General features: G+C 66.2%; 1 protein-coding gene across 3 annotated transcripts; it reads right to left on the bottom strand.

Moving 5' to 3' along the window:
- Window positions 1-210: 210 nt before the first annotated feature.
- On the bottom strand, window positions 211-19,532 carry GPAA1 (glycosylphosphatidylinositol anchor attachment 1). 3 transcript variants are annotated; one of them, XM_030554074.1, is made up of 13 exons: window positions 19,429-19,532; window positions 18,329-18,429; window positions 17,737-17,916; window positions 17,146-17,257; window positions 16,398-16,545; window positions 15,052-15,153; window positions 11,796-11,992; window positions 11,096-11,292; window positions 7,787-7,940; window positions 6,924-7,019; window positions 6,207-6,403; window positions 1,735-1,905; window positions 211-1,190 (listed from the first exon to the last, which is right to left on the bottom strand). In XM_030554074.1, exons 2-13 carry the CDS (start codon window positions 18,400-18,402, stop codon window positions 947-949), a joined length of 1,872 nt encoding a protein of 623 aa, XP_030409934.1. In that variant the 5' UTR covers window positions 18,403-18,429; window positions 19,429-19,532; the 3' UTR covers window positions 211-946. The 3 variants fall into 3 exon arrangements, with proteins under 3 accessions (XP_030409934.1, XP_030409935.1, XP_030409933.1); XM_030554075.1 differs by lacking the exon at window positions 19,429-19,532 and adding an exon at window positions 19,288-19,304; XM_030554073.1 differs by lacking the exon at window positions 19,429-19,532 and having other exon boundaries at window positions 17,742-17,916; window positions 18,329-18,609.
- Between the last annotated feature and the right edge of the window lie 3,747 nt (window positions 19,533-23,279).

Here is a 23,279-nt window from a genome sequence, read left to right on the forward strand (position 1 = left end):
GCTGGGTGGTAAAAGCCGTGAGGAAGCCACTAAGCCGATTACCCTTCTTGCAATCAGGAGGATTACCATAGGCACATGGAACGTGAGGACCAGGTACGAGTCACAAAAGACGGCGCAGGCTGCAGCAGAGATGAGGAGCAACAACCTGAACGCGACCTTCAGGCTGATAGCAAAAAAATGGGCTATACCTGGAACCAGCTAGAGCGAATGGCCTAGGGTAGAGGACTCTGGAGATCTGTGGTTGGCGTCCCATACCCCGATTGGGGTGACGGGCCTGAGTGAGTGAGTGAACAGTCCCGGCAGGCACTTGCCTTTCCAACCCCTATACATTCCCCCAGCCCAGTCCGCTGGGGGCCTGGCCCACCTGTATACAGCGGAGGAGTGTGTTACCCAGCGTGCCCCACCCCCCTCCTCTCCCAGTGCTGGGGGAGGCCTGTCCAGCCCATGCCTGAGGAAGAGCGGGAAGCACCCTCTGCCCCCCCCCAGACTCAAGGGGACCGGTGTCTGCAGTGGTACCCTGCCATGCTGCCTCCTCCCTGCCATCTGCCCTCTGGCTGTGGGAACAAGCAGGGCCAAAGCATCCCTGCTCCCATGCAGGCAACCCAGTGCCCTGTGCCCCCCTTCCCCTGCACCAGCTGGCAGGTGCTCCCCTAAGGCAAAGGTCCCAGCGGGCAATGCCCAGGGACAGCTGAGTTCAATGGAGCACAGGCAGAGGGCAGCCCAGGCCACCCTCCTGCTCTGGGACCATTATGGCTCCACCTTCCCCCAGGAGGCCACTGAGCACAAGGAAGGGGGACTAACTCCTGCTGCAGGCCCCAGAACAGCCCAAGACTCCAGCCTGAGAACATGGGATGGCTCCAGGGCAGGTCCCAGATCCTGGGATCCAGTGGCCAGGCGGGGCCGCTCCCCGCTCCCAGGAGATGTGGGGTGAGGCAGAGGGGCCCGGCTACTTCCAGAAGAGCACGTTCCAGAGCAGCAGCCAGCAAGGGTAGACGAAGAGGGCGATGAAGGGGAAGACGATGGAGCCGTAGAGGTAGTGGTCCAGCAGGCCCTCAGACACAGCCTGCAGGAAGAGCTGCCAGCACTCCAGCGCCGAGATGGGGTACTCGATCAGCTCCTGGTACAGGACGATGCTGAGCAGGAGGGTGACAGCTGGTGTGACCAGGACCAGCAGCACTGCATACAGATACCTGGGAGACAGACGCAGGCAGGGATCAGAGTGGGGCAGCCTGGAGTGCACCAGCCAGCAGGGCCGGGCCGAAAAGGGAAAAATCTCAGTACTCCTGCACTGCTCCTATAGCGCCCCTGCTGGGAGAGGCTGGGTCTGGAGTGTCCAGGAGCTCCCCCACAACTCCCAGTGCTCCTGCCCTACTCCCCCAAGCAGGGGATGCTATGAGAGGCTGGAGTAGCTGGGAGCTCCTGCCCTGCTCGCCACAGCGCCCCCTGCTGGGAGAGGCGGTGGCAGAGGGATGACTAATGAACTTGACATTGTTTAATGAGACCCCTGTGGGCCTGGTCCCTGGTGGGGGAGGGAATTTCCAGCCTATCCCTTGGACTGGTTGTTGGCTCTCAAGGCACCCTGCCTGTACCCAAACAAGGATCCTGCCACCTGCAGAGTGAGCCCACCTAGGATGCGACTGGCCACAGAGCCCCTGCCACTCATGGGCAGGCCTGGCTCAGGTGACCTTGAGCTGCCTCACTGGATGCCACGGGAAATGCGCAGGTGCCACTTACTTGGGGCCTTTGGGCTGGACAATGGCTGCAACGGGCACCATGGTGACAGCCAGCAGGAAGCCCAGGGAGAAGTTAATGAGGGCGATGCAGCCCAGCAGCATGGCCAGGTAAAGCAGAGAGAGAAGCTTCAGGGTCATCCAGCCGCGTTCACTCCCACAGCCAGTCAGCACCCTGCAGAGCAGAGAAATGGCTGTTAGGTCCCATGGACACCTGCCTAGCCCCTGCTCTGGCCAGGGCTGAGAAATAGCAGAGAACCAGTCACCATCACCATTTTCTATAGCGCCCTGTGAGACAAAGTGGGACTGTTCTTAATGTTTCCTTTGAATACTGTGTGGGTGACTCAGTTTCTGGCCGAGATACTGTCTCCTGGCAACTAATGGCCTTGGCCCTTCCCCCCTGCAAGGGGATGCTAAAGGTAGGGGAGAACAAAGAGGTCAGGTGACCTCCTGGCCCTGGAAAGGAACTCAGCAGAGAAGGAGGGGCTAGAGGGGGTTTCAGTTTGGAGCCGGCTGGGGATGGGAAGTGAGGGCAGACGGGGTTGTCTGTCTCACTGTCCCCTAGAATGGACCCGGCTGAGGGGTCCCGTTCTCTGTATCTACAAGCTCTGTTTTAGACCGTGTTCCTGCCATGTAATAAACCTGTTTTACTGGCTGGCTGAGAGTCACGTCTGACTGCGAAGTGGGGGTGCAGGACCCTGTGGCTTCCCCAGGACCCCACCTGGGCAGACTCGCTGTGGGAAGCGCACGGAGGGGCATATGCTGAATGCTCCAAGGAGAGACCCAGGAGGTGAAGCCGTGTGAGCTTCTTGCCCTGAAGACAGTCTGCTCCGAGGGAGAGGAGGGTCCCCAAAGTCCTGACTGGCTTTGTGGGGAGCAGTTCCAGAGCATCGCCCAGGGACTCAGTGACACCCTGTGACAGTCTATGTTCACCCTTTTTACACAGTTCTGTGGATTCTGTACAAAGCATGCCTTGTGAGGTATGGTGAAAACTCATAATGTGCTGATCATTATTGTCCTGGTAAAAGATGTGTGGCAACATTGTAGGTAAAGTTCACAGAATCATGGGCTTGGAAGGGACTGCAGGAGGTCAACTAGTCCAGTCCCCTGCACTCATGGCAGGACTGAGTATTATCTAGACCATCCCTGACAGGTGTTTGTCTAACCTGCTCTTAGGCCTTGTCTACACTAAAGGGAAAAGTCGATCTAAGCTATGCAATTTGAGTTACGTGAATAGTGTAACTCAAATCGACATAGCTTAGATCTACTTACCGCGGGGTTCACATTACATAACAGCGACAAGAGACCCTCTCCCGTCGACTCCCCTTACTCTTCTCGATTAGATGGAGTACAGGAGTCAATGGGAGAGCGATCGGCAGTCGATTTAGCGGGTCTTCACTAGACCCGCTAAATCAACCACTGATGCATTGATTGCCGCAGCGCTGATCCTCGGGTAAGTGTAGACAAGTCTTTAAAAATCTCCAATGACAGAGATTCCACAACCTCCCTAGACAATTTATTCCAGTGCTTAACCACCCTGACAAGTTTTTCCTAATGGCCAACAAAAACCTCCCTTGCTGCAATTTAACAACCTTTTATGTTCTTGAAAACTGTTACGTCCCTCCTCAGTCTTCTCTTCTCCAGACTAAACAAACCCATTTTTTTCAATCTTCCCTCACAGGTCATGTTTTCTAGACCTTTAATCATTTTTATTATTATTCTTTGAACTTTCTCCAATTTGTCCACATCTTTCCTGAAATGTGACACCCAGAACTGGACACAATACTCCAGCTGAGCCCTAATCAGCAAGGAATAGAGCGGAAGAATTACTTTGTGTGTCTTGCTTACAACTACAGCCCAAAATGGTGTTTACTTTTTTTTGCAACAGTGTTACACTGTTGACTCATATTTAGTTTGAGATCCACTATGACCCCCAGATCCCTTTCTGCAGCACTCCTTGTGATGGAGTAGGGCTGTCTGTGTGGGGGATGGGAGAGCCGGGGATGTCTTTAGGTGAGGGACAGAATCTTTAAGCCTGTAACCTGAGCCAGGTAGGGGGTAGGGGGTTAGCACCTTGGCGGGATGCTGGAAAAAGGAATTGGCCGGCTGGAGGAGGGGAAGTTCAGTTTCAGTTTTTGGGCTGGGTGAGGGGAATTCAGGGGATCCTATGCTGGATCTAAGCACCCTGAACCCCAAGAAGGACTCGACTGGGGGGTCCTGGTTGGGCCTCCAGGCTCTGCTGTAATCTGCAATCCTGTTGTCCAATAAACCTTCTGTTTTACTGGCTGGCTGAGAGTCACTGTGGGTCCCAGGAAGAGGGGTGCAGGGCCGGACTCCCCCACACTCCATGACACTCCTTCCTACACAATCATTTATAGAAAATTCAATTATAAAATTCTGCTGTATGACATTGCTGAGACAAGCTCCAAATGTTAAAAAGCAGGCATAAACCAGTTCCTCAAAGATAAAAGGCCAATGATGCCTCAGCCAGGTGTCGTCAAAATCCAGTGGACTATCACCTGGCTTAGCGGCCATTCTTTGTCAGGAAAAAGGGTGTGAGCGAGAAATTTACATCTTGGCGTACACACAGTTGGAAGCTCCCATCTCAGGGACTTGCCACATGGCCCCCAGCTTGAGATGATTCTCAAAGAAGAGAATTGCTATAAGAAAGGGGAGCAAACTCCCCAGATTATCTCTCCCTTCACCTCTACTCACAGCATCAAGACCTGAAAGACAAAGGAAGCATCATTGGCCTGGAGTCAGATCCTGGCTGTAAGACTGCTGGAACACATGGTGACAGAAACCCGCAGCTTGCTAAAGTAGATCTCTTTTACTTCTTTGTACTCAATTCTGACTTCTATCCCTCAATACTGGTAATCATTTAACATCTTTCTGTAGTTAATAACTTTGTGTTGTTGTTTTATCTAAACCAGTGTCTGGGGTAGTGTACTTGAGATCACAGGATTTGTGCACATCATTTTCTATTAATGAAATGACGGACTCCTATGCGCTTCTGTTGTCTAGAAGTAAAGAGCTGGGCAGTACAAGACACACATTTGTGTGGAAAGTCTGGGACTGGGAATTTGCCAGTGTTGTTCTGATATATAATTCAGGAGTGGCTGGCTAGAGCACTCCTGTAACTCAGCGGGGAGGGAGTTGCATGCTGGAGGCTGCGTGGGCAGAGCAGGAGTGGCTGGCTAGAGCACTCCTGTAACTCAGCGGGGAGGTAGTTCCATGCTGGAGGCTGCGTGGGCAGAGCAGGAGTGGCTGGCTAGAGCACTCCTGTAACTCAGCGGGGAGGGAGTTCCATGCTGGAGGCTGCGTGGGCAGAGCAGGAGTGGCTGGCTAGAGCACTCCTGTAACTCAGCGGGGAGGGAGTTCCATGCTGGAGGCTGCGTGGGCAGAGCAGGAGTGGCTGGCTAGAGCACTCCTGTAACTCAGCGGGGAGGGAGTTCCATGCTGGAGGCTGCGTGGGCAGACCAGGAGTGGCTGGCTAGAACACTCATGTAACTCAGCGGGGAAGGAGTTGCATGCTGGAGGCTGCGTGGGCAGAGCAGGAGTGGCTGGCTAGAGCACTCCTGTAACTCAGCGGGGAGGGAGTTCCATGCTGGAGGCTGCGTGGGCAGAGCGGCAGTGCCGGTGTAAAAGGCACTCCTGTAACTCAGCGGGGAGGGAGTTGCACGCTGGAGGCTGCGTGGGCAGAGCGGCAGTGCCGGTGTAAAAGGCACTCCTGTAACTCAGCGGGGAGGGAGTTCCATGCTGGAGGCTGCGTGGGCAGACCAGGAGTGGCGGTGTAAAAGGCACTCCTGTAACTCAGCGGGGAGGGAGTTCCATGCTGGAGGCTGCGTGGGCAGAGCAGGAGTGGCTGGCTAGAGCACTCATGTAACCCAGCGGGGAGGGAGTTCCATGCTGGAGGCTGCGTGGGCAGACCAGGAGTGGCTGTGTAAAAGGCACTCCTGTAACTCAGCGGGGAGGGAGTTCCATGCTGGAGGCTGCGTGGGCAGACCGGGAGTGGCTGGCTAGAGCACTCCTGTAACTCAGCGGGGAGGGAGTTCCATGCTGGAGGCTGCGTGGGCAGAGCGGCAGTGCCGGTGTAAAACGCACTCCAGGTTGGAGAACTAAGGGGACACAGATGTTCAGTAGTTCAGATGCACCTGGGAGAATGTCATAGCGCCCCCTGCTGGGACAGGAGTAGATGGGAACGCCCCCACAGCCAGTGCCCTGCCCCGCTCCCCGCAGGGAGAGTCCAGGCTTGGAGTAGCTGGGAGCTCCCCCCATTGCCTGTCCTCCTGCCCTGCTCCCCGCAGCGCCCCCTGCTGGGGAGAGAGCTCTGGAGTCATCATGCATGTGTATTAGGCGCCTGCGTGTTCCTATTGGTCCGCTGACTTCACCCAAGAGCACAACCTGCTGCTGGCCCTGGGTGAGTGACAGATCTTGTCACGTCTCTCTGCCTTGCCTCCCGGGACCCGCACGTACCTGTGTGTGTTGTGTGGCAGCGCCAGTCCAGCTACGTAGATGGCAATGACCGTCAGCACCACAGCCTCTGACTCCGAGACGGGGAAGTGCTGGGTGGCCACGTGCTGGCCCAGCACAGGCAGGAAGTAGAGGGTGAGGCCCGTGGCATGGCAGATCAGCAGAGGTGGCACCAGGGTGAGCAGGCCGGGACGCGACTCCTGCAGGGCAGGGAAGGGAGGGAGGAAGCTAAGCAGGGGCAGCTGAACCAGGGCCAGAGCCAACCCCATCAGGCCTTACCCCTGGGGGAATCCCAGCTGCTGGGGGAAGGAGGACCCCAAATCTGCCTCCCTGTTCCAGGGAAAGGGCCCTGGGCAGCTTCCAGCCCAACCTGAGCCCCTGGGGCTCCAAGGGGCAGGGGCTGTGCTGGGGAGGGTTACACAGCAGGGCAGCCCAGTGGGGTGGTCACTTGGCTTGGGAGCTCCCTGCCCTGCCCCAGATGCCCAGGGAAGGTCCCCGATCCCAATCCATGCAGGGTGATGAGGGTAAAGATTGGGAGGCGGTCGCATACTATGGTAGTAGGCACCACAGACGTCATTTACCGGCCAGGAACCTGCTGGGGACCCCACTGAGAGCCCCACGGCAGGGAGAGCCCATGGGGGATGGTGGAGGAAGGCAGTAGCTACCCTCGGGCCCGGAGAGCTCCAGGAGTGGCTGGGGCAGGGCACTGCGACCCCTCACCTCAGCGGCAGCGTGGGCAGCACCCCGGTCTCCATCGCAGAGCTGCTCCTCAGGGCCCACATCACATTTACTCAGCTTCATCCACAGGTCAAGGGCGTGGGGCAGAGTCAAGGAAAAAAACTACACAGCAGCCCTACCCACCAGGCCCTTCACTGACTCGTACCCGGCCACAGGCAGATCCCCACTTCCCAGAGCCCGGTGCAGCCCCTGCCTCCCAGAGCAAGCTCCTCACGGGGACTCGGGCTGGGGAGTGGGGGCACTGCACAGTGGGGAGGGGTCCCCTTTGGCCAGCATAGGGAACACGCCCCTTCCCCCGCATCAGGCAGGGCTGTGCAGTTCAGTGGCCTTGTGGAAAATGCCGGCTCCTCCCCAACCTGGGTCTGAGCAGAGATTCCGCCTGCCCCCTGTCCTCCTAGGCCTGGCCCTGCTGCAGCCCGGAGCCCTCCCCTGCAGCGCTGGCCTGGCCCTGCTGCAGCCCGGAGCCCTCCCCTGCAGCGCTGGCCTGGCCCTGCTGCAGCCCGGAGCCCTCCCCTGGCAGCGCTGGCCTGGCCCTGCTGCAGCCCGGAGCCCTCCCCTGCAGCGCTGGCCTGGCCCTGCTGCAGCCCAGAGCCCTCCCCTGCAGCGCTGGCCTGGCCCTGCTGCAGCCCAGAGCCCTCCCCTGCAGCACTGGCCTGGCCCTGCTGCAGCCCGGAGCCCTCCCCTGCAGCGCTGGCCTGGCCCTGCTGCAGCCCGGAGCCCTCCCCTGCAGCGCTGGCCTGGCCCTGCTGCAGCCCGGAGCCCTCCCCTGCAGCGCTGGCCTGGCCCTGCTGCAGCCCGGAGCCCTCCCCTGCAGCGGTGGCTCTGAGCTGTGGCTCTGGGGATATCTTGAGCACGAGGATGAGGATGAGGAAGCCGAAGGCCGGCATGTAGACGCCGATGGAGACGAAGCGCGCGAGCGAGGGCAGCAGGTAGAAGAAGTAGGACTGGTGCAGGCGCTCCAGCAGGTTGTTCAGCTTGCGGAACATCCCCTCTAGCGTCCTGCAGGGCAGGATCCTCAGCAGAGGCAGACGCTGGCACTGTCCTCGCCCGGGGGCGGCAGCGAGGGAGAATGGGGGGCACAGCCTCTCAGCCCCATCCCGGCCTCCCCCACTGAGCTAGACAAGCATTCCCCTAGGCTCCGGCTCTGCCAAGAGCCCTCAAGTCCTGACCCGCAGCCCCCCCGCCAGCCCAACCCTGGGCTCCCTCCATCCCCCAGCTCAGCTGGTGCTCCTCAGTCCTGACCCGCAGCCCCTCCGCCAGCCCAACCCTGGGCTCCCTCCATCCCCCAGCTCAGCTGGTGCTCCTCAGTCCTGACCCGCAGCCCCCCGCCAGCCCAACCCTGGGCTCCCTCCATCCCCCAGCTCAGCTGGTGCTCCTCAGTCCTGACCCGCAGCCCCTCCGCCAGCCCAACCCTGGGCTCCCTCCATCCCCCAGCTCAGCTGGTGCTCCTCAGTCCTGACCCGCAGCCCCTCCGCCAGCCCAACCCTGGGCTCCCTCCATCCCCCAGCTCAGCTGGTGCTCCTCAGTCCTGACCCGCAGCCCCCCTGCCAGCCCAACCCTGGGCTCCCTCCATCCCCCAGCTTAGCTGGTGCTCCTCAGTCCTGACCCGCAGCCCCTCCGCCAGCCCAACCCTGGGCTCCCTCCATCCCCCAGCTCAGCTGGTGCTCCTCAGTCCTGACCCGCAGCCCCCTGCCAGCCCAACCCTGGGCTCCCTCCATCCCCCAGCTCAGCTGGTGCTCCTCAGTCCTGACCCGCAGCCCCTCCGCCAGCCCAACCCTGGGCTCCCTCTATCCCCCAGCTCAGCTGGTGCTCCTCAGTCCTGACCCGCAGCCCCTCTGCCAGCCCAACCCTGGGCTCCCTCCATCCCCCAGCTCAGCTGGTGCTCCTCAGTCCTGACCCGCAGCCCCACCGCCAGGCCAACCCTGGGCTCCCTCCATCCCCCAACTCAGCTGGTGCTCCTCAGTCCTGACCCGCAGCCCCCCGCCAGCCCAACCCTGGGCTCCCTCCATCCCCCAGCTCAGCTGGTGCTCCTCAGTCCTGACCCGCAGTCCCCTGCCAGCCCAACCCTGGGCTCCCTCCATCCCCCAGCTCAGCTGGTGCTCCTCAGTCCTGACCCGCAGCCCCCCGCCAGGCCAACCCTGGGCTCCCTCCATCCCCCAACTCAGCTGGTGCTCCTCAGTCCTGACCCGCAGCCCCCTGCCAGCCCAACCCTGGGCTCCCTCCATCCCCCAGCTCAGCTGGTGCTCCTCAGTCCTGACCCGCAGCCCCCTGCCAGCCCAACCCTGGGCTCCCTCCATCCCTCAGCTCAGCTGGTGCTCCTCAGTCCTGACCCGCAGCCCCCCTGCCAGCCCAACCCTGGGCTCCCTCCATCCCCCAACTCAGCTGGTGCTCCTCAGTCCTGACCCGCAGCCCCCTGCCAGCCCAACCCTGGGATCCGTCCATCCCCCAGCTTAGCTGGTGCTCCTCAGTCCTGACCCGCAGCCCCTCCGCCAGCCCAACCCTGGGCTCCCTCCATCCCCCAGCTCAGCTGGTGCTCCTCAGTCCTGACCCGCAGCCCCTCCGCCAGCCCAACCCTGGGCTCCCTCCATCCCCCAGCTCAGCTGGTGCTCCTCAGTCCTGACCCGCAGCCCCCTGCCAGCCCAACCCTGGGCTCCCTCCATCCCCCAGCTCAGCTGGTGCTCCTCAGTCCTGACCCGCAGCCCCCCTGCCAGCCCAACCCTGGGCTCCCTCCATTCCTCAGCTCAGCTGGTGCTCCTCAGTCCTGACCCGCAGCCCCCCCGCCAGCCCAACCCTGGGCTCCCTCCATCCCCCAGCTCAGCTGGTGCTCCTCAGTCCTGACCCGCAGCCCCCTGCCAGCCCAACCCTGGGCTCCCTCCATCCCCCAGCTTAGCTGGTGTTCCTCAGTCCTGACCCGCAGCCCCCCTGCCAGCCCAACCCTGGGCTCCCTCCATCCCCCAACTCAGCTGGTGCTCCTCAGTCCTGACCCGCAGCCCCCTGCCAGCCCAACCCTGGGATCCGTCCATCCCCCAGCTTAGCTGGTGCTCCTCAGTCCTGACCCGCAGCCCCTCCGCCAGCCCAACCCTGGGCTCCCTCCATCCCCCAGCTCAGCTGGTGCTCCTCAGTCCTGACCCGCAGCCCCTCCGCCAGCCCAACCCTGGGCTCCCTCCATCCCCCAGCTCAGCTGGTGCTCCTCAGTCCTGACCCGCAGCCCCCTGCCAGCCCAACCCTGGGCTCCCTCCATCCCCCAGCTCAGCTGGTGCTCCTCAGTCCTGACCCGCAGCCCCCCTGCCAGCCCAACCCTGGGCTCCCTCCATCCCCCAGCTCAGCTGGTGCTCCTCAGTCCTGACCCGCAGCCCCCCGCCAGCCCAACCCTGGGCTCCCTCCATCCCCCAGCTCAGCTGGTGCTCCTCAGTCCTGACCCGCAGCCCCCTGCCAGCCCAACCCTGGGCTCCCTCCATCCCCCAGCTTAGCTGGTGTTCCTCAGTCCTGACCCGCAGCCCCCTGCCAGCCCAACCCTGGGCTCCCTCCATCCCTCAGCTCAGCTGGTGCTCCTCAGTCCTGACCCGCAGCCCCCCTGCCAGCCCAACCCTGGGCTCCCTCCATCCCCCAGCTTAGCTGGTGCTCCTCAGTCCTGACCCGCAGCCCCCCTGCCAGCCCAACCCTGGGCTCCCTCCATCCCTCAGCTCAGCCGGTGCTCCTCAGTCCTGACCCGCAGCCCCCCTGCCAGCCCAACCCTGGGCTCCCTCCATCCCCCAGCTCAGCTGGTGCTCCTCAGTCCTGACCCGCAGCCCCCCTGCCAGCCCAACCCTGGGCTCCCTCCATCCCCCAGCTTAGCTGGTGCTCCTCAGTCCTGACCCGCAGCCCCCTGCCAGCCCAACGCTGGGCTCCCTCCATCCCCCAGCTTAGCTGGTGTTCCTCAGTCCTGACCCGCAGCCCCTGCCAGCCCAACCCTGGGCTCCCTCCATCCCCCAGCTCAGCTGGTGCTCCTCAGTCCTGACCCGCAGCCCCTCCGCCAGCCCAACCCTGGGCTCCCTCCATCCCCCAGCTCAGCTGGTGCTCCTCAGTCCTGACCCGCAGTCCCCTGCCAGCCCAGTCCAGCCCGGCTCTCGCATGCTGGGGGAGCAGGGGGCCCTGCTCGCAGGGGCGTTACTCACTTGCCCACGGTGCCCATGTCGTACTTGTACTGCCGGAAGCTGTTGATGCCGCGCACGGTGATGGCCTCGATGTGGTAGCGCAGGAAGAGGCCGTGGTCGCCCTGTGGCCGGCCGGAGCCCTGCTTCAGCACCATGAGCAGCAGGGTCTGCAGGCTGTGCACGTAGGACGGCAGCGTGTCCCAGTCCGTGCGCTGCAGCTGAAGGGCAGAGACATCAGGGCCTGCCCCCACCCCCCCATGCAGTCCTCCCCCCACTAACAGCTGGGGAGCCTGGCCGGGGCCACGAGAGCCCCTTGGGCAGGACTGGAGGGTGCAACAGGCAACAGCGGGGGAGGGGGCAGGTGGGGGACCGGAGAAACCAGCAGGGAGAGGAGTCCGGCTGGGAAAGCTCCCTCTCTCTCCCTGATCTCACTGTGCCCTGGATGGTGCTGCCCCCCCTTCCTTTGCCCTGATGGTGCCAGGCTTCCCGCCCCCCTCACCTTGCCATGGATGGTGCCGCGTCTCCCCACTACTTGCCATGGATGGTGCCCCCCACCCCTGCTCTCACCTTGCCATGGATGGTGCCCCCCACCCCTGCTCTCACCTTGCCCGGGATGGTGCTGCCCCCCTCCCCCGCTCTCACCTTGCCCCGGATGGTGCTGCCCCCCTCCCCCGCTCTCACCTTGCCCCGGATGGTGCTGCCCCCCTCCCCGCACTCTCACCTTGCCCTGGATGGTGCATAGCAGCCCGTTCTTCTGGCAGAAGGCGTAGAAGAGGTTGACCAGGTCCAGGTTGGGCAGCTGCCCGTTCAGCCCCTCCACTGCCACATCGAAGCTGGTGACGACGTCGCTGCTCAGCTCCAGCGAGACAGCTGCCTGGATGGCTCCGGCCCGGCCCAGCATCCCCGAGGAGAGAACCTCTGCCAGCACAGCAGCAGCTCAGACTAGGCAGCCCCCGTGCCCAGAACCCAGCTGGGGGGCGGGGGAGAGCGCCAGCCGGCTCCCCGACTTGGTAACAACCCCTCTGAGAGCAGCCGTGCCTGCTCGGTGAGCATGTGGCTGCGACACACCAGAGGGGCCTCCAGGGAGAGCCAGGCCTGGCACACAGCGCTGCCCCCCAGCCCAGGGCCTGCCTGTCCCCCGCGCCGCTGCACCCCAGCCCAGGGCCTGCCTGCCCCCCAGCCCACCCCAGGGCCCTGCCTCCCCCTCCCCCGGTGCGCCCCAGCCCATGGCCCTGCCTCCCTCCCCCGCACGCTGTGCCCCAGCCCAGGGCCTGCCTGTCCCCCTAGCCCACCCCAGGGCCCTGCCGCCCCCTCCCCCGGTGCGCCCCAGCCCACGGCCCTGCCTCCCTCCCCCACACGCTGCGCCCCAGCCTAGGGCTCTGCCTGCGCCCTAGCCCACCCCAGGGCCCTGCCACCCCCCCTCCCCCGGTGTACCCCAGCCCAGGAACCTGCCTGCCCCCTAGCCCACCCCAGGGCCCTGCCTCCCCCCCTCCCCCGGTGCACCCCAGCCCATGGCCCTGCCTCCCTCCCCCGCACGCTGCGCCCCAGCCCAGGGCCTGCCTGTCCCCCGCGCCGCTGCGCCCCAGCCCAGGGCCCTGCCTCCCTCCCCCACACACTGCGCCCCAGCCTAGGGCTCTGCCTGCCCCCCAGCCCACCCCAGGGCCCTGCCTCCCCCCCTCCCCCGGTGTACCCCAGCCCAGGAACCTGCCTGCCCCCCAGCCCACCCCAGGGCCCTGCCTCCCCCCCTCCCCCGGTGTACCCCACCCCAGGAACCTGCCTGCCCCCCAGCCAACCCCAGGGCCCTGCCTCCCCCCCTCCCCCGGTGCACGCCAGCCCATGGCGCCGCCTCCCTGCCCTGCACGCTGCGCCCCACCCCAGGGCCCTGCCTCCCCCCCTCCCCCAGTGCACCCCAGCCCATGGCCCTGCTTCCCTCCCCTGCACGTTGCGCCCCAGCCCAGGCCCTGCCTGCCCCCCAGCCCACCCCAGGGCCCTGCCTCCCCTCCTCCCCCGGTGCACCCCGGCCCATGGCCCTGCCTCCCTCCCCCGCACGCTGCGCCCCAGCCCAGGGCCTGCCTGTCCCCTAGCCCACCCCAGGGCCCTGCCTCCCCCCCTCCCCCGCTGCACCCCAGCCCACGGCCCTGCCTGCCCCCCTCCCCCGGTGCACCCCAGCCCATGGCCCCGCCTCCCTCCCCCACACGCTGCGCCCCAGCCCATGGCCTGCCTCCCCCCACTCCCCCGCTGCACCCCAGCCCATGGCCCTGCCTGCTCCCCTCCCCCGCTGCGCCCCAGCCCACCCCAGGGCCCTGCCTCCCCTCCTCCCCCGGTGCACCCCAGCCCATGGCCCCGCCTCCCTCTCCCGCGCCGCTGCACCCCAGCCCACGGCCCTGCCTGCCCCCCAGCCCACCCCAGGGCCCTGCCTCCCTCCCCTGCGCCGCTGCACCCCAGCCCACGGCCCTGCCTGCCCCCTAGCCCAGCCCACGGCCCTGCCTCGCCCCCTCCCCCCGTGCACCCCAGCCCATGGCCCTGCCTCCCTCCCCCACACGCTGCGCCCCAGCCCAGGGCCTGCCTGTCCCCTGCGCCGCTGCACCCCAGCCCACGGCCCTGCCTGCCCCCCAGCCCACCCCAGGGCCCTGCCTCCCCCTCGCCCGGTGCGCCCCAGCCCACGGCCCTGCCTCCCTCCCCCGCACACTGCGCCCCAGCCTAGGGCCCTGCCTCCCCCCCAGCCCACCCCAGGGCCCTGCCTCCCCTCCCCCCCACCGTGCACCCCAGCCCATAGTCCTGCCTCCCTTCCCCCCACCCGCTAAACTTCAGCCTAGGCCCTGCCTGTCCCCCACCCCCTCTGCCCCAGCCCAGGGCCCTGCCTGTCCGTTCCCCCCCTCCCCCAGCGCTGCGCCCCAGCCCAGGGCCCTGCCTGTCCGTCCCCTCCCCTCCCCCGGCGCTGCGCCCCAGCCCACGGCCCTGCCTGTCTGTTCCCCCCCCTGCCCCGGCGCTGCGCCCCAGCCCAGGGCCCTGCCTGTCCGTCCCCTCCCCTCCCCCGGCGCTGCGCCTCAGCCCAGGGCCCTGCCTGTCCGTCCCCTCCCCTCCCCCGGCGCTGCGCCTCAGCCCAGGGCCCTGCCTGTCCGTTCCCCCCCCCTCCCCCGGCGCTGCGCCCCAGCCCACGGCCCTGCCTGTCTGTTCCCCCCCCTCCCCCGGCGCTGCGCCCCAGCCCAGGGCCCTGCCTGTCCGTCCCCTCCCCTCCCCCGGCGCTGCGCCCCAGCCCAGGGCCCTGCCTGTCCGTTCCCCCCCTCCCCTGGCGCTGTGCCCCAGCCCAGGGCCCTGCCTGTCCGTTCCCCCCCCTCCCCCGGCGCTGCGCCCCAGCCCACGGCCCTGCCTGTCCGTTCCCTCCCCTCCCCCCGCGCTGCGCCCCAGCCCACGGCCCTGCCTGTCCGTTCCCCCCCCTGCCCCGGCGCTGCGCCCCAGCCTAGGGCCCTGCCTGTCCGTTCCCCTCCTCCCCCGGCGCTGCGCCCCAGCCCAGGGCCCTGTCTGTCCGTCCCCTCCCCCTCCCCCGGCGCTGCGCCCCAGCCCAGGGCCCTGCCTGTCCGTTCCGCCCCCCCCCGCGCTGCGCCCCAGCCCAGGGCCCTGTCTGTCCATCCCCCTCCGCCCCCACTCCGCCTGCACTGCGCCCCAGCCCAGGGCCCTGCCTGTCCGTTCCCCCCCCTCCCCCGGCGCTGCGCCCCAGCCCACGGCTCTGCCTGTCCGTCCCCCCCCTCCCCCGGCGCTGTGCCCCAGCCCACGGTCCTGTCTGTCTGTTCCCCCCCCTCCCCCGGTGCTGCGCCCCAGCCCAGGGCCCTGTCTGTCCGTCCCCTCCCCTCCCCCGGCGCTGCGCCCCAGCCCAGGGCCCTGCCTGTCCGTTCCCCCCCCCCTCCCCCGGCGCTGCGCCCCAGCCCAGGGCCCTGCCTGCCCCCCGGAAGCCCCAGCCCTGCCCCCACTGGCCTCACCAGTGACGTTGACGTCATGGTAGGCCTCCAGCCAGGCCTCCATGCCAATCAGGTCGTGCTCGTTCACCAGGAAGATGATGTCCTTGGCCCAGTAAATCTGACCTAGAAGCAGACGAGCACTGCGCGTGTCTGCGAAGGCCAGGCCGGCTGTCCCCTGGGAGCAGTACGCGCCAGGCGGGGCCCGTGTCAGAGGACGCGGGGGGACTCCAGCCGAGTCAGCCACACCCCAAGAGGAACCTGCCAGGTGCCTTCCCCGCTCGGCCCCCGGGGGTCTGTGAACAGGGCAGCGGCCTCCATGCGCTGCACACTGCACAGATAGCAGGGGGGGGGCTGAGACAGGAGAGTCTGATCTGAACAGCCTGACAGCCCCAGGAACCCCCCTCACCGGGCCGGGGGGCCTGATATAGGCCAGGGAACCCCCTCGTCGGGCCATGGGGGTCCGATACAGCCCCAGGAACCCCCCTCACCGGGCCGGGGGGCCTGATATAGGCCAGGGAACCCCCTCGTCGGGCCATGGGGGTCCGATACAGCCCCAGGAACCCCCCTCACCGGGCCGGGGGGCCGATATAGGCCAGGGAACCCCCTCGTCGGGCCATGGGGGTCCAATACAGCCCCAGGAACCCCCCTCACCGGGCCGGGGGGCCGATATAGGCCAGGGAACCCCCTCGTCGGGCCATGGGGGTCCGATACAGCCCCAGGAACCCCCCTCACCGGGCCGGGGGGCCGATATAGGCCAGGGAACCCCCTCACCGAGCCGGGGGGCCGATACAGCCCCAGGAACCCCCCTCACCGGGCCATGGGGCCGATAAAGGCCAGGGAACCCCCTCGTCAGGCCACGGGGGTCTGATACAGACCCAGGAACCCCCCTCACCGGGCCGGGGGGCCTGATATAGGCCAGGGAACCCCCTCGTCGGGCCATGGGGGTCCGATACAGCCCCAGGAACCCCCCTCACCGGGCCGGGGGGCCGATATAGGCCAGGGAACCCCCTCGTCGGGCCATGGGGGTCCGATACAGCCCCAGGAACCCCCCTCACCAGGCCGGGGGGCCTGATATAGGCCAGGGAACCCCCTCGTCGGACCATGGGGGTCCGATACAGCCCCAGGAACCCCCCTCACCGGGCCAGGGGGCCTGATATCGGAGACGGAACCCCCTTGCCAGGCCATGGGGAGCATGATGCAGCCCCAGGAACCCCACCGGACCCCTGGGACCACAAGACCCCCATCACCCGACCACAGAGAGGCCTGGCCCATGCACGGTTGAGCAGCGAGCCACGCTCAGGTGCACCTGACCTAGCACCTCCCTGCCACTCCCACAGGCCCCATCCCCTAGGCATGCACTCACTCACCCCGGAAGTAGGAAGCCAAGGCCAGCATGAGCCCCACGGCCTGGCTGTTGTGCTGCCCTGTACTGCAGGGCACGCTCAGGACCAAGGACTCAGTGCTGGCCGCACGTGGCGCCCGCAGGATCCCATACACATTTGTGCCCTTCACCATCTGCAGGGAGGGAACCCGGGCTCAGCAGGACACTGGAACCGAGCCTCACCCACAAAAAAAGGGGCTTCTTCCCACCCTAGAGCCAAACACAGCAGCCTGGTGTCTGCTGAGGAAGGACCCAGACTGGGGGGGCAGGGGGCTGAGGAGCACCAGCAGCTGGCGGCAGAGGGCAAGTCCAGAGCAGGGATAGCAGGGGACTGCGGGTTGGGGTTGAGGGGCACCCTCAGAGCTGGAGCGGGGGGAGCCCAGCACCGGGATAGCAGAGGCTATGGGTTGGGACTGGGTGCGGAGCTGCATGCAGCAAACTTGTCCAGTTTCTGCCTTTTCCCAGTGACCAGCCCTGGCCCCTCAAGTGCCGTCAGCCCCTCGGTTTTGCTACCCCTTTTCCGTGAGCAGACCTCCTGGATCAGCACATAGGGTACGGAGCTGAGGAAGGGTCAGAATCCTCCAAGAAGCCCCAGAGCTCTGTGGGGACGGGCCAGCCCACGGGGCGTAGGGGCCACATCTGTCCCCTGGCACCAACCCCCAGCCCAGAGGGGAAACTCCCCAGCCCTCAGTGCCTGCAGCTGCCAGAGACCACGGTCCTGGCCTGGCACATACATATCTTTCGTGCTTCTCGTCAGGGAAGGGCAGAGTGCGGGAGAAGGGCTGCTTATAAACCTCCAGGCCCAGCTTCCACATGGTCTTCTCCAGCCAGGCCACAGGGATCCCCCTAGGAAAGGAGACAGGAGGAGTGAGGGACCGGAACGGGGCCCCTCACCCGGGGGGCAGGAAACGCTAGAGCCCAGCATGCAGAGCAATCCCCAGATGGCCCTTCTCAGAGCCCAGGGCCAGGCTCTATCCACCCACAGGCACGGACTCGCCCAGTGCCGCGTAGCACAGTGCCACTGCTCTGCCCTCCAGAAGGCACAAGGAGGGCAAACGGCAGGGCCCTGCAAAGCCACCCCCTTCATTAGCACCTAGAGACTACAACTCCCAGCACGCAGTTCATCTGCCTTGCGAACTGAATGCTGGGCGCTGGCAGGACACCCAGGGTATTATAAAGGCAGCTAGCAACGCAGTCCCCTCATGTAGCCATGGGGTGCCACCCCTCCTCCCTGCTGGCCCAGGGCCCTCAGAGAAGCACTTGGCCTGTACCCTGGCCAGGGATTCCCCCAACTGCTGGCCCGGGGCAAAGGGGCTTGAACTCACCCCACTTTCTTCTTGTGGCCAGCGAACTCGCGGGCGTAGGAGAGCGCCCTCTCGCCAAACACGAACTGCTCCTCCACCATGGTGGAGCCCATGGCGTTCTCCGACATATATGAGCGCAGAGTAAAGGGCGGGGAGGCCAGGCCCAGGAACCAGCCCAGCCCAGCCAGGTAGCTGAGGATGCTGCAGACAGGAGACACAAGGGAGTGAAGACCACAGGCTGCTCCCCTCCCCCTCCCTACCCAGGCCCCATTGCCCCATGAGAGAAGGGGTCAGGTCTAACAGGGAGGTCCCAGAGCAGCACAGAAAGGGCAGATCTGTGCCTGTGAGGACCATGGCTTTGACCCCCAGCTGCCCCCCCCCGGCACTGCCACTCAGGCAATGCTGGCTCAATGCCCGCCCCCCGACTCTGGGCTCCTAGGGCAAGGAGGGCTGGGTCCACGCTCTGCAGGAGACGGTGCCCGCCCCTCCACTGACGGGTGGCCCCAGGGGAGAGAATAAGATGGATGGAAGGAAGGAAGGAGAGCGTGTGGGGACGGGAGGAAACAGAGACGCCTCCCCACGGAGCCCAGGAAGTCGGCGGCCGCGTACTCACCAGAGTGGGGTGTTGAGGCGGAGGATGAGCCGGGACAGTGCCCGCCTGCGGTACGGGTCCGACAGGAGCCCCATGGCGGACGGCTGGGGCCCACGGGGTCACTGCAGAGAGAAGGGCAGCGTCTCCAGGTGACAGGGACCTGGGAGCCCCACCCTGCAGGCACGGCCCCCACCCTGCTCCGTACAGGCATGGAGGGGTGAGGGTGCAACGTGGCCAGCTACCCTGCCTGGGCCACCCCCTGCTCCCCAATCCTGACAGCCCCCCTGCCCCTCGCCAGGCACATACAGGGACAGCCCCCCTGCTCCGCCCCCACAGGGACAGCCCAGCACCACCTCCCCTGACAGCCCCCTGCCCCCCCCGGGACAGCCCAGCACCACCTCCCCTGACAGCCCCCTGCCCCCCCCCGGGACAGCCCAGCACCACCTCCCCCGACAGCCCCCCCAGGGACAGCCCAGCACCACCTCCCCCGACAGCCCCCCCAGGGACAGCCCAGCACCACCTCCCCCGACAGCCCCCTGCCCCCCCCCAGGGACAGCCCAGCACCATCTCCCCCGACAGCCCCCTGCCCCCCCCCGGGACAGCCCAGCACCACCTCCCCTGACAGCCCCCTGCCCCCCCCGGGACAGCCCAGCACCACCTCCCCTGACAGCCCCCTGCCCCCCGCGGGACAGCCCAGCACCACCTCCCCTGACAGCCCCCTGCCCCCACCCGGGACAGCCCGGCACCGCCCCCCCGACAGCCCCCTGCCCCCCCGGGACAGCCCAGCACCACCTCCCCCGACAGCCCCCTGCCCCCCCCGGGACAGCCCAGCACCACCCCCCCGACAGCCCCCCCAGGGACAGCCCGGCACCACCTCCCCCGACAGCCCCCTGCCCCCCCCGGGACAGCCCCCTGCCCCCCCCCAGGACAGCCCAGCACCACCTCCCCCGACAGCCCCCTGCTCCCCCCCCGGCACATACGGGGAAGGGCAGCGCCCCCCCCCGGCCGGGCCCGGTTAACGCTGCGGGGGGGGCTGCCCTGGGGCGGAGCCGGACAGCGGCGGGGGGGGGCTCCTGGGCTCTCAGCGGGCGGGGCCCCGTCCCCCCCCCGCCCGCACCCACCCGGCACGCGCGGGGCTCCGGCCGCTCAATCCAGCGCCGAGACGAACCCCAGCCCCAGCCCGGAGCAATCGAGCTCAGAGCGGCCGATGGGCCCCGCCTCGCTCGGGGGGAGCCGGGCCCGCAGCTGGGGGAGGGGCGGAGCCGCGTCAGCGCCTATGCAGATTTGTGAGCGAGCAGAGCATTGTGGGGCGGGAGCAGCTGCTGAGCAGGGCCCGAACTCGGCCCCCGGGGCGCGGCCTGGAGAGGGGCGGGGCCAGGGCCATGTCGGGGCAGCCCGCGGCACTGCCGGCCGGTGTGGGCGGGGTGCGGCCGGCCCCACCGTGGGTTGAGAGGGGGGGGGCGGGGCTGAACCAGTCGCTCCTGGCTGGGAGGGGAGACACCGGGATCGGAACAGGGAGGGGAGGGGTTTCCCCGCGTGAGGCTCATCCGCTGTATCGGGGTGCTGAGCCCTGCGACTGGGCTGGTCCCCTGCGGGGCTCACCGGGGGGGGGGCTGCGTGCGCCCTCCCCTGGCGGCTCCCAGGGGTTACTCACCGGTGGGGGCTGCGTGCGCCCTCCCCTGGCGGCTCCCGGGGGTTACTCACCGGTGGGGGCTGCGTGCGCCCTCCCCTGGCGGCTCCCGGGGGTTACTCACCGGTGGGGGGCTGCGTGCGCCCTCCCCTGGCGGCTCCCGGGGGTTACTCACCGGTGGGGGCTGCGTGCGCCCTCCCCTGGCGGCTCCCGGGGGTTACTCACCGGTGGGGGCTGCGTGCGCCCTCCCCTGGCGGCTATCGGGGGTTACTCACCGGGGGGGGCTGCGTGCGCCCTCCCCTGGCGGCTCCCGGGGGTTACTCACCGGTGGGGGTTCGTGCGCCCTCCCCTGGCGGCTCCCGGGGGTTACTCACCGGTGGGGGCTGCGTGCGCCCTCCCCTGGCGGCTCCCGGGGGTTACTCACCGGGGGGGCTGCGCGCGCCCCCCCCTGGCGGCTCCCGGGGGTTACTCACCGGTGGGGGCTGCGTGCGCCCTCCCCTGGCGGCTCCCGGGGGTTACTCACCGGTGGGGGTTCGTGCGCCCTCCCCTGGCGGCTCCCGGGGGTTACTCACCGGTGGGGGCTGCGTGCGCCCTCCCCTGGCGGCTCCCGGGGGTTACTCACCGGTGGGGGCTGCGTGCGCCCTCCCCTGGCGGCTCCCGGGGGTTACTCACCGGTGGGGGCTGCGTGCGCCCTCCCCTGGCGGCTCCCGGGGGTTACTCACCGGTGGGGGCTGCGTGCGCCCTCCCCTGGCGGCTCCCGGGGGTTACTCACCGGGGGGGGCTGCGTGCGCCCTCCCCTGGCGGCTCCCGGGGGTTACTCACCGGGGGGGGCTGCGTGCGCCCTCCCTTGGCGGCTCCCAGGGGTTACTCACCGGTGGGGGCTGCGTGCGCCCTCCCCTGGCGGCTCCCGGGGGTTACTCACCGGTGGGGCTGCGTGCGCCCTCCCCTGGCGGCTCCCGGGGGTTACTCACCGGGGGGGGCTGCATGCGCCCTCCCCTGGCGGCTCCCGGGGGTTACTCACCGGGGGGGCTGCGTGCGCCCTCCCCTGGCGGCTCCCGGGGGTTACTCACCGGTGGGGGCTGCGTGCGCCCTCCCCTGGCGGCTCCCGGGGGTTACTCACCGGGGGGGGCTGCGTGCGCCCTCCCCTGGCGGCTCCCGGGGGTTACTCACCGGGGGGGGCTGCGTGCGCCCTCCCTTGGCGGCTCCCGGGGGTTACTCACCGGGGGGGGCTGCGTGCGCCCTCCCCTGGCGGCTCCCGGGGGTTACTCACCGGTGGGGCTGCGTGCGCCCTCCCCTGGCGGCTCCCGGGGGTTACTCACCGGGGGGGGCTGCATGCGCCCTCCCCTGGCGGCTCCCGGGGGTAGCTGCGTCAGGCACGTTCCCCGTGTCACCCCGGAGTTCTGGCCGTGTGCCCCGTTCCCTGGCCACTGACCCAGCAAGGCAAGGTGCTGGGCTCTGCTGCCCAGCGGGGTCAGGCTGCGCAGGCTGCTGCCTTCCTGCGGGTTTGCATCTCCAGTCTGCGGGGGCGCCTGGCCCCAGGCCTTCCCTTGCCCTAAGGCAGCTGCCTGGCTGCTCTGCCTTTTCCCTGCTCGCAGCTTTTCGCCCCCATCCCTCCTCCTTGGGCTCTTCCTCCGCTGGCGGGAGGCCGGCCTGTCCCAAACTCCTGTCCCACCCGGTCTCCTCGTCCAACGTGCAGGCTCGCCCCCTGCCCTGGGGCCGCTTTGGCTTCTGCTGCCTGTTCCTGTCTCTTGGGGGCAGCCCCGTCTGTGGTACGGAGACTAGGCTGGCGCAACCCCATAGTGGAGCAGGTCTTGCCATTGCTGTAGGCCCACCGCCTCCCCGAATGCCCTTAGCTAGGCTGGGGGTTAGGGCAGGGTGGCCGTGTCGCCCAGGAGCAGGTTTCTCTTTTACACACCGCGATGGACGGAGCTGTTTTCACTTAACTGTTCCACACGCACCAACCCTCAGGCCGGGGCTGCACAGGGAACGTAGGTCGGCGCGGCCACGTCAGTCCGGGCCTCGGACGGAAGAATTCTCCCATTGACCTCACTCCCGCCTTTCGGGGAGGTGGATGACCTGCGCCAATGAGAGAAACCTTCTCCAGGAATGGTGCCCTTCCGTTTGGGGAACCTCTGCTGCTTGAGAAAAGAGAAATAGTTTAACTGCCTTTCTCTGTGACAAGATTGACTGGGAATTGCTTCCCTGTGTCTCTTTATAGCACTTGTGTTCTGAAATCTTTCGGATTTTATTCCTTTATGATGAAATCTTGCTGTAACTTTATTCTAATTTTGAATGAGTAACTAGACATGAGCTTTTTGGTGTGTGATCGGAGGATTGTTTAAAAACCTGGGATTCCACTTTCTGCTGCTGTTCAATGACGTTTCCTCTGAAAGCCCACTTGAAACCTCCACTTCCACACGCCCACCTCCACCCACCCTGCGGCTGCAGGGGCAGCAGGGAGCTGAGCACCAACAGGGGGCCCTGGGAGCTGTAGTTCCTTGGTTAGCTCCCTGCCTAGAGAGCCAGCCCTGGAGCAGGGAAAGAACTACATTTCCCAGCATTCCCTTGGCCGCTACCAACAGGAAAGGGAGGGGGAGGGAGTTTGGTAGCTGAAACCTCATGCTGCAGCTTGCTGGGAATGGAGAGCTGGCTGCTAGGGCGGGTGGCACTGGGAACGGGGAATGTGTGTGCCCGAGGCGTAGGCGGCTTTGGCCCAGATACCCCCTTCAGAAGACCTCCCCAGACTGGATCAGGGACACTGGTGTGACCTCACCTTGCAGCCCCCAAAGAAGGAATTGGGGGGACTAAATGGGCAGTGCCCCTCTCTAGCTGGAGCCTAGCAAGGGAGGTACGTGGATCCCACTGGAATTTAAAATGAAAACTAAGGGAGGGGAGGCTCTGGAGCTGGGCAGCTTTAGATACAGTACCAGGCACGTAGGAGGATTTCCAGGTCTGAGCCATGGAAGCAGAAATTGACTTTTCCTCTCCAGATTTAGCTGATAGTCAGAAAGGGAATCCAGCACCTGCCTGCCAGATCTGAACACCTCACAGTTCAGGAGGGCTCAGGCTCCGTGTGGGCAGCTGTTACTTCATTTCTCCCAAATCAAATACACTGATCCACTGTAACTTGCTGTAGAAAAAGTAGATAAAATTGAGCAAGAAATGCTTCCCCGTGGTTTTTAGGACTGGAATTGCTATTTTCCACAGCCATTGCCTTTTCTGAGTTTTATTTGTTGAAAAGGAAGACAGTGATATTGCATTGGCAAATTCCCCCCAGAAACAAAGAGTGGAACAAAAGAATAATAAAGGCACCTCAACTTTTCCTCATTTATGGAGGACAGT

This window comes from Gopherus evgoodei, chromosome 2, assembly GCF_007399415.2.
Source record: "Gopherus evgoodei ecotype Sinaloan lineage chromosome 2, rGopEvg1_v1.p, whole genome shotgun sequence".
Classification (NCBI taxonomy): Eukaryota; Metazoa; Chordata; order Testudines; family Testudinidae; genus Gopherus; species Gopherus evgoodei.